Source organism: Epinephelus lanceolatus, chromosome 1 (genome assembly GCF_041903045.1).
Source record: "Epinephelus lanceolatus isolate andai-2023 chromosome 1, ASM4190304v1, whole genome shotgun sequence".
Classification (NCBI taxonomy): Eukaryota; Metazoa; Chordata; class Actinopteri; order Perciformes; family Serranidae; genus Epinephelus; species Epinephelus lanceolatus.
In genome coordinates, this window is record NC_135734.1 from 15,392,476 (window position 1) to 15,403,605 (window position 11,130).

Sequence of the window (11,130 nt, forward strand, 5' to 3'; positions counted from 1 at the left end):
GTACCCAGGAATATCACAACAAAGAACAAAAACTCAGTCACAAGTAAAAGTGCTGCATACCAAATCTGACTTGAGTAAAAGTATCTGGGTATTGTCAGCAAAATGTAGGCCTACTTAAAATTAAAAGTTCAAAGTACTCATTATGCAGAGTGACCCAATTTCAAATATTGTTATCATCATATACATGAATAGGTATTGAGTATTAATTGATCAACGTCAGCTACATGTAAGCAGCATTTAAATGTTGTCATGGTAGAACTAATTTTAACACCTGTCACTGGTGTACTAGTCTCATCTATAACAACACACAGCAACTTGTAAATGTGAAACTTACAACATATAAAACAAACTATCTGAAAAGTAACTATAGCTATCAAATAAATGTAGCTTGAGTAGACTGTACAGTATTTCCCTCTAAGTAAATGGAAATACCCAAAGTACATCAAATTTGTACTTAAGTACAGTAGCTACTTGAGTAAATATACTTAGTTACAGTCCATCACTGCATTTGTCTCATCATTATGCTTTCTGTCTACATTTTTTATGGAGACTTGACAGTTTACTTGGTACACCTAGAAAAAACAACAGCAGTTTAATATTCAGTCTAACATTTTATTGAAGTGTTGAGTTGTAGATTGTGGTGCTGTTGAACTGTACTGGATTATACTGACAGCAGTTTCTCATTTAGTCTGTCCTCACCAATATAAATGGGATCAAACAGGTCAGATGTTCAGAGGAAAAGTTCAGCCACACTTCAGACATCAGGTATACAATTCATATCAGATAATCAATATTTAAAATGCTGTTGAATAAATACTACAATAACGACAATTAATCTTTAAATACAATAAATAAATGACAATAAATTCTTAAAATTATTATTGAATGGTAAAAACACATAAATAAGCAAAAGAATGCAAGGAACAATAATATGTTACAACATTTAATAATGTAAGAATATATCTTATACTGAGACTGAATATTGCCCATTAGACATTCCCCAAACGAATTACATTTCATATTTAAGCACTACAGAGATATCAGCCACGAGGCTGCTCTCTGGGGCAGCCTGAGCGCTCATACATGCGTTTATTATCTATGAGCACTGACACCGCTAGATGACAGCGGTGCCAGCGCTCATAAACACATGAGCGCTGGCACCGCTGTCATCTAGCAGACTTCAGTCACATTCAACTGGGCTCTATATTAAAACATCGACCACGGGTCTGACGTTTAAACTACGCATGAAAACACTATGTTCTGTGACAAAACAACAGTGACATATCGGTAATTATGGCTTACAATTGTGCGCCTTTCCCTCACTTGTCATTTTCCAATGATTGTTGCGAAATGCATGCTGGGATACCTGGCTGTCTGAAGTTCACACAAGTCTGCTCCGATGCATCCCCGGTGAAATGGATGTGGTGAGAACACATCCGTAAATTTGGACTGAACTTGGCTAGATGGGAACTTTGAATTGGAACAGTAGCCTACTTGGGCTGTGACTGATGACGTGTCACAAGTCCACAAGAACACAAGTTTGCACAAGAACGCATATTGAGAAACGGCTATTATCTACTCACCCATATGCCGAGGGAGGCTCAGATGAAGTTTTAGAGCGCACAAACGTGAATGCGGTGTACAGAGAGGCAGTCAGAGCTACAGGCTACAATGAGGCTAAAAACAGAGTTCAAATGACGTTTTTCCAAACAACTTTTTATGTCGGGGCTTCAGGACACTTGGATCACTATGGACGAGCAGTATGGAGATATTTTGTGGTTTCAAATATGTGTTTTTGGACGTTTGAATCTGGGGCACCGTAAGCCTCCATTAGGTGGAGTTGTGTTGCTACCCCCTCTCCCCTTGGATCTCTGCAAGTGTTGTTAGGACTCTAAAACTTCACCTGAGCCTCCCTCGGCATATGGGTGAGTAGATAATGGGTGAATTTTCATTTTTTAAAATATTATATCATCATGAAACTTGCTCAGTTGATTACTTACAATAGTATGAAAAAAAGTTTTTCATGTTTAATCATGCAAATTATGCATTATCTTATTAAATATGCGCTAATTTGCATAGATTTTAGGAAGATATATCTGAACATCTGATAAAGCCAGGTGCAAAATTCTTTTTCATTTTGTTAACATATAAGATGAAAAAAATACAGAGGGATTTAAGAATATCTACTTTTATTACCTAGAAAATCAAAATATACTGTCCATAGCCTTAAAAAAATTGATTTTCGCCATATTTTTGGGAATAAAATGTCACATAAGTCAGGCTAGGAATTATTTATTAACAAATCCCTCTGTAAATATCTTCAGAATATAGCTAGGTGTATAACTGGAAAGTTTGGTTTGGTTTACATAGATGCTACAGAGGCTGAGATGTTCGAGGTTGGAGTATGACAAAAAAACTAATTTTGAGAAAACGGCATTCAAAGATTTATATAATAACATAATACAAGTCGACAAAATGTAATAAAATACACATCTAAATGTATAATTTGATTTTTTTTTCTTTATAGCAGTTTGAAAGAATACATATTCAAGGAGTAAACTATCCCAAAATCTCAAAATTGACCACTGCATGAAAAATCAATGTTTTTGCCTGCCATGTCTCGCCTTAAAGGTCCAGTGTTTTAGGGACATCTATTGGCAGAAATGGTATTTAATATTCATAAATATGTTTTCATTGGTTTATAATCACCTGAAAATTAAAATTGTTGTGGTGTTGTTACCTTAGAACAAACCGTTTATAGAGTACGCCAGGAATGAATCCTAAAGCCAGAAATCAATTAGCATTTTGCCACTCACAGTTCCCTTATCTCAAAGTCAGTGGGTTTTTGGTTAGATACCTGAAATAACGTCAGTGGTTAACACAAGCTTAAGGGTGCTTTCGCACCTGCCCTGTTTGGTTCAGTTTCGGAAGCTTTTTACTTCTAGTGATTGCATTTAGGCTTCAGTAATCATGAGATTAGTGTTCATTTGGGAAGATTATCCTGCTGAACAAAATGTGTATGTACCATAAACATTTGTTTGCCACAGAGCTTATTTTTGGCAATGATCCAGAATCCAGTGAAAAAATACCATTGGCTTCTTGATGAGGGAACCAGTGTGATGCTAACTTCCACGTTAGACTGCAGAAAAAAACCCCATGCCTGGAGCACTCAAAAACTACATAAGGCATGGGTCCTCCTCTGGCACCCAAAAGTGCTGCTCAGCCATGCAGCACATGTTCCCCCAGTGGCCACTCATGGTATTGCAGCATAAAAAAAGCATTTTCCCCATAGGACACCATTATAAAATAGACGTCTATAAAACTGTCAACATCTCAAACTGCAAACGTCAGTTATGACTATTTCTATAATGACTTTTTGATTCATAGAGGTTTTACCTTTATAAAACTTTCCTCGAGCTGTGAAAAACATTTTAAAAATCTGTGACATCATCACAATGTAAAGGTTATGAGCTGAGGGGGAACTCATCGGCGGGGCAAGCTGGACTGTACATATTCAGTGGCTGCATACTGCGGAAATAAACCTGGAAGCTAGAAACTTTTTTGGCGCCAGGTGAGCAACTGGTATCTAAGTACTATTAAAGTCTATGGTCCAATTCTACAGAGTCTGCCATGTTGTTACAGTAGCCCAGAACGGACAAATCAAACACTGGCTCTTGATAGGGCCATTCATGTTTTCACACTGGCCACTGTAGTTCCCCTACACACTTGGCACATAGGAAAAGTTTCAGTTCTGCAACCTCACCGCTAGATGCCACTAAATCTCACACATGAGAACTTTAAAAGTTCTCATGCGACAAACACTGCAACACAATTTATTTAGATATGTCTCTTTAATCTAAATTGCATCCATACATTCATTTAGCTGATTCATTGTACTCCCCACTGAATGCAATGGATAAGGGTAGATAGATGGGAATTGATGAAGAACGGTCCAAATGGATTACATTTCACTGAAATAAAAGATGTAATGTTTTTTGATTAAAAACAACTGATCATAAAATAAATTACTCCAAGGGTTCTGCCTTAATAATGCAATACACACTGATCAGCATAAAACATTAGAACCAGGTGAAATGAATAACTTTGATTATTTTCTTCCAATGCATTGTTCTGCTAGGAAACCTTTGGTTCTGGCAATCATGTGGATACCACCTAACATGCTCCACCCACCCAAACACTGTTGCAGACCAAGTACCCCCCCCCCCCCCCCCAATGGCAACAGTAGTAGAAAAAAGCAGCATGCCACACTACAAAAACTGTTTAGAAATGGCCTGTGGAGCGTGACAAAAAGCTCAAGGTGTTGACCTGGCTTCTAAAATTCCCAGGTCCCAATCTGCTCAAGGATTCTTGTGATATGCCTGTACCCCAGATGTACCCCTAAGCCAAGGTGGGGCCTTCTTGGATCGGACTTGGCTCTGACCTGTCAAGGCATGGACACAGGATCTCTGGGAGTGTCCTGCTGTGTCTGGTACTAGTGCTTTGGCGGCAGATCCATTTAGTCCAGTGGGTTTTGAGGTGGGTTAATGGCACATGCCACAGATGCTCATTCAGATTGGGATCTGGGGAATTTGGAGGCCAGGTTGACACTTTGAGGTCTTTGTCACATTCCTTGGGCCATTCCTGAGTGATGTTTGCAGTGTGGCATGGTGCATTATCCTGCTGGGGAGGCACTGCCACTGGGGAGTACTGTTGCCATGGGGGTGGGGGTGGGGGGGTGGTATCCACATGATTGCCAGAACCAAAGGTTTCCCAGCAGAACAATGCATTGGAACAAAATAATCAAAGTTATTCACTTCACCTGTCAGTGGTTTTAATGTTTTGGATCATCTATGTTTCTTTGGACAATAGATTTGCACAGTGACCTTTCTCCATTTACTCTTGCCTTCTTACGGCTTCTTTTATTGTCTTGCATTCATGGATATATACTTTTTCTCTCTTGCCGCTTCTCCCTGTGTAACATCAGTGCCAAATTACCCAGAAAATCAAAGTCACTTATTGCCAGGGAACAAATTTAATAAATTCCCAGCCCATAGTCACTACAACTGTGTTTACTAATTAAGCCCCAGTAATCTTATCTACAGATTGTAAGAGAGAAGAAATGGAAACACACTGTAGACATGTTCATGTTTGACACAGCATCCAGATTTGGCTGTTCTAAATAAATTATTTGCACTCTTTAGAGCTCTTGAAAACTGAGGTCACAGCTAAATAAAAGCTAACCTCAGTAGGGGAGACCGGGGATGATTGTAACACTTTTTGTTTGAGCAAGTGTAACTCTGTGGGTTTTTTGTTAGAGCTCTTAAATTTTGATATGTGGTACCCATATTTGTCTGCTATAAATAACACACACTTTGACCTCTACTACACCATCACAGATTATGGAAATTAATGTCAAATACAAAGAGGTATATTGTTACAACTCACCCCAGTACTGGGGTGAGTTGTAACACTAGTTGGGGATGGATGTAACAATTAAATTATTGTGCTTAAAAAAGATTCACAATAGGCTAAATGTATCCAAGCACTTCAATGAATAATAAAGAAGGAACAATAAACTTTTAAGAATACAATAATTATAATATTAAAATTAATAGAAATGTATAACATAAATACAAAAAAGTTTGACGTTTGAACAGCATTTGAACAGCTGAACAATAAACACTTTCGAAGTCCCCACTTTTTAAGAACTGTTACAACCCTCCCCATGCCTAGCAGGTATGAAAGAGCTAACTGTTTTTAGCATTTAGCTTCAAAGCTAGCACTAATGAAACACATCAAATTAAACTAGAGAAACTACTACTTGAACCTATGAAAGCGAAACAATTGTACATACAACACAATGGACACTATGCAAAAAACAATTGTGATGAAAATGTTTGGTTTCTCACCTGAAAAACTGTTCCTGAAAATGTTGCACCTGAAAAAGACAAATTTGGACTCAGACACATGTGGCTTCACTAGTGAGCTCCAACTGTAAATGGGCATGGACTATGTTGATGATGTCACCACAGCTCGTTTCTAATCGGCCAAACTGAGAGTGTTACAACTATCCCTTTGTTACAACCATCCCCGGTCTCCCCTACCTCTCCCTGCAAAACCAAAAACCACAAACACACTATGAGCACTGGCTATAACAAAAGCTATACAGTATGTTCTCCCTGAAGCCTTAACAATATCAGTTTACGTGTTTTGTATGCACTCATATATATGCTTTGTGGCTGTTTTACAGCCAAAATCAGGGCAAAAAGTGTGGGAACTTTGAGTGATGAGTTTAACAGTTTTCTGCTATTGTACTCGGATGTTCACAAAAGAACTTATTGTTTTCTCAGCCTTTCTGTGTGACCTCCACTGATAAAATTAGTACATTTTTTTACTTTCTCATGTTTTTTCTGTAACCACAAATCTTGTCTACACATTCACAAACTTTCATTCCTCATGCAGATTTGTTTCACTGGTTTACAAAGGGTGACGTATACGATCATAGCCTTTAAAATCATCTCTGAACATTATTTCAACATATTTCTCAAATATTATTTAACCTGATTTGTGCCAACAGAAGAGCTGTTGATCAAAATGCATGAGAGGCAAAAATTATGTTTGTAGGAACTCTGAAATGTTTTCAGCCACATGTAGCTTTCAAGTCTCCTGTAATAACCACCATAGTTTTTGATAACAAACTTTACGATGAATATGTAAGATAATGTCAGGAACACTCAAAACCCACAGAGTGGACCCTCACAACAGTGGCATTAACATACCACAAGTGGCAATTACGTACAGGAAAATGTACGCATAATGCAGTTCATATACTGCTGCGCACAAACACACACACACGCACACACACACACACACACACACACACTGGACTAAATGGTGAAATTTGATCACAGTGAAACATACGTTTTAAGAGCAAATGGTTTTTGGTCAAGTCTCTGACCAGTGATATCCATTAGTAGTCCATTATGTAGTGTCTCGCAGATGAGAAGCCTTCGTATGAATGATCAATACAGTTGAGTGTTCACAATGAACTGGGCGAGGCAGTCGACTCAACACACTGCTGGATAAGCCATCAGTCCCACTGACAGCTGGATCTTAACAGCACAGGAGTTTCTTGCGATGGAGGTAAGAATCTAAATATTTATGGCAAATTATTTCATTTTTGTAATACTGAAATATACTTAGATGTTAATAGACAAGTCTACATCACGTTACAATGTGTTTCATGTATAAAAACATACAGACCTGCGGGATAAAAAATTATGATTGTGTATTTGATTTATTTTGTTGCAGGCTTCAAAGAAGAACATGTCAGACCTGGAGAGTGGCATGGTCACTATCATCAAGGTTTTCCACAAATACTCAGGTCACAAGTGCAAGCTGAAGAAAGCAGAGCTTAAAGATCTTATCAACAATGAGATGAGTCATTTCATAATGGTAAGTTATGGAAGTAAATGTGTAATAATTGGCATGTTAATGGCAGAACTTTGCAGCATAACACTTGTCAAAACAACCCAAAGTTAATGTACTATTACTGTAACAGTAATTAGTTAAGTACATTTCCTCAAGTACTGTACTAAAGTATAAATTTTCCATTTTCTGCTACTTTATATACATGTGCTTCACTACATTTTGGAGGCAAATATTTTACTTGTTATTCAGATACATTTATTTAATAGCTTAAATTACTTTGCAAATTTAGATTATTAAATCAAAATATAAAACAACTAATAAATGATGATGTGTTGTTATAGGTTAATCCTTAGATGTTTACTGAGCTTAAAGCTAACACATGTACGCAGGATATAGTTTTGAATGTTGCTATGCTGACCAGGTCAGTCTAAGATATCCAACAATTTTGTTTTCTGGTGTGTAACATGTGTTTATTTAGTTTCAAGGTTGTACATTGATCCCATACAATCTTGAACATTCCTTGACAACTCCTCCAGCATTTCTGGTTAAGTATTACAGTTCTTCAGAAGGGCAAACATAACTTAAAAAGGATATCACTAGAGGACAAAAAAAAAAAAAAAAAAAAAGTATAAAAATTAAATTAAAAATACATACAAAAATAATTAAAAATAATAATAACAATAAGGGGGTAAGTATCATCTTCACGATGTTCTATTCATCCATCTCCGTACAAAAATGTCTTTTTTAATTTGCAATTGTGCAGTTAGTTACATTATGTACACCTGTCTTAGCCTCTTTGTCCATTGTTCCACTGTAGGGGGTTGACTTCGCCACCAAGAAACAGTTATCATTAGGGGCCGGGCAGCCTAAGCTGCCAGGACCCTATCCTGCATGTTCTTCTTCTTCTTTCTTCTTCTTCCGAGGAAATCCTACTTCCCATGCACGAAAAATCACCAAACTTTGCACAAAGGTCCAGTCCCATGCCAGATTGCCTCAGCTGCAAAAACAGGCCAATAGTCCTGATGGTGGCGCTACAGCAAGCCTCTAAAGTTCAAACTTTTGAAAATTCACAACAAATCAACCATATGTGCTACAGATTTGCAACTTTCACCAAACTGTAGCCCCAATACTGAAGAAACTTTTGTACATTTACTATTAAAAATTATGATTATTTCAAAAACTGTAAAACTTATTAAACCTATCTCCTCCCACAATTTTTGCTCAATTGACACCAAACTTGCTACAGAGCATCTTCAGACTGTCCTACACAAACGATCCACACAGATTTTTGATTTATCCAAAACTGAGCCTACAGTGCATCAAAATGTTTGACTGTAAACGGTATTGTAAACATACACTTGCAAATTCTTGCTAAATACATTTTCAATGTTCATTAAAAAAAGACAAAATTTTGGAGTCATGGTAGATGATGTTTGGAAAATATCAGAATTTTATCTCAAAAACTGAATTTTTTTACAACATTTTGAATTTCGCTCTCATGCGAATAATTGGAGTCAATGCAAAATGACAAAATGACATTTTTAAACATCAGTTTTTCACTTATGGAGCCAATCATTGTTAAAAACAAATTACCAACATCTCCATGCTGTCTAGATGCAATTTGTGTATTTTTGGAATTTTGTCTTAATAACTGAATTTTTGACAGGCATTTGAAATCTGCCTTGCACAAAGGTGACTGGCTTAGTCAAGTTGTGAAGCTACAAATGACATTTCTGTTTACCAACTAGCTCAGTGAGATAGAGGATAATTCTTGGTGTTGAAGATTGTGAGTTCAAGCCTCAGCTCATGCAACATTTCCATATGAGAAATATACCTAAACTTTTCATAAAGGTCCAGTTATCCCATGCCAGATGTCCTTAACTGGAAACACAAGACAACAGTCCTGATGGTGGCGCTACAGCAAGCCTCTAAATTTCAAAACTTTGAAAATTCATAACAAATCAACCATATGTGCTACAGCTTTGGAACTTACACTTTGAAATTTGCTTTTCCATGGCATGGATGGCTACTGTCTGGCACCCTGATGCTTGGCTTAGTCAATTTGTGAAGCCACTCCTGAACTGTCACTTGCCAATAAGCTCAGTGAGATAGAAGATGGACCTCAGTCTGAGAAGTTGTGAGTTCAAGCCTCAGCTAAGGCAGAACAGACATTCTAATGTGAAAGTCCTATGTTCAGGCATCATGCTATGTGGATTAGAGACTACCAAGGTTAAAATAATTATGATCCAGGCAGTTTCGCGGAGAGACAAATACTCTTTATCAACACGTTTCCCTGTTATCCCTTGTCTCTTTTCCCTGTTTATTTGGCTTAGCTATCAGTCAATATGCAGAGTCTATCCAACAGCTACTTTTACATTTAAAAAAATGTTTTCATCTTTGTCACCATGGATAATATTTAGCTTTAAGCTAGATCAGGCCAGTTTGTTCATAATTGCTAGCAGTTAATGTTATTCTTACTTTCTTGTTCTTGAGTTTTTTCTTTCCTTTGTATATTATGAGTCTGATCACTTCAGCCACTCATCCACAATTTAAAGGGCATGCCATAATTATATGATGTAACTTCTATGTTGTGATATGCTTTGTTTTAGTGTGTGTGTTGCTCAGAATTGCCTAATTTTGCCTAAAATTGCCCGGCCCTGACCACTGCTGCGCAGCAGCTATAATTTTCCTTGCAATTAACAATAACACTCTTAAGATATACAAATTGTCCCTGTTGGTATACATCCCAACATATAGTACAGTGGATTCGAAGGTAAAACGACTTCTAGAATAACTGCAATCTCACTTTTAATATTCTCCCAAAATCTCTGCAGTTTTCGGACACTCCCAAAAAATATGTGTATGATCACCAACCATTCCATATCCTCTCCAACATAGTGGTGAGGATCCTTCAGTGAACTCAGACACTACTTTAGGGGTCCTGAAGTATCTAACCTTAACTTTCCAATCAAACTCCCTCCACATAGGACTGTTTGTGATCTTATGGCTTGTTAAGTTGCTTTCCTCCCATTCTTCATTATTAATTATGACATTAGCTTCCAACTCCCATTTTTCTTCAATATAGGAGCAATCACCTGCCTCCTCCAATTGCAAAATTTTATGAATATTTATGATATATACTTTTTTTCCAGTCATATCTAGATTGCTATTTCATTAAAATCTTTCTGCTGAACAGAAAATCCAAGAGAATGAGACTCTGGATGAGCTCTTTGCGGACCTTGACCAGAATGGAGACCTGGAGATTGACTTCAAAGAATTCATCGCCCTCATCGCCATGGTTACCTCAGCATGCCATGAACTCTTCAACCCATAATGTGAACAATGATAAGTTAGCATGTATACTCATTACTCAATAAAGATTTGAGGATCACAGTAGCAGAGTGTCTGGATGTTAAGAGGCTGAGGAATTATTGGGTTACAAGGTGTCTGAGGAGATCTTGACTAAAGTGGATGGTGGATCTTTGTGACATGCTTAGTATTATAAAAGTTGTAGTATTGAATTGATTGATTGTGAAATGTGTAAATGATGAAAACACACGAAGAAGCATATTTACTTAAAGGGCACTGCAGTGTTGCTGATGAGGGCCACCTGAAACCAGACTCAGACCAGCCAATAACATAAAACTGCAAAGCCTCAGTGTCAGACCTGCATTTCTAAACCGTTCCAGTGTGACAGTG

General features: G+C 37.4%; 1 protein-coding gene across 1 annotated transcript; it reads left to right on the forward strand.

The window, feature by feature from the left end:
* The first annotated feature begins 7,049 nt into the window (after nt 1–7,049).
* On the forward strand, nt 7,050–10,824 carry LOC117257293 (protein S100-B-like). Its single transcript, XM_033627371.2, has 3 exons — nt 7,050–7,143; nt 7,312–7,455; nt 10,628–10,824. The coding sequence occupies exons 1-3, from the start codon at nt 7,138–7,140 to the stop codon at nt 10,763–10,765; spliced, it is 288 nt and encodes a 95-aa protein (XP_033483262.2). The 5' UTR covers nt 7,050–7,137; the 3' UTR covers nt 10,766–10,824.
* The last annotated feature ends 306 nt before the right edge of the window (nt 10,825–11,130 follow it).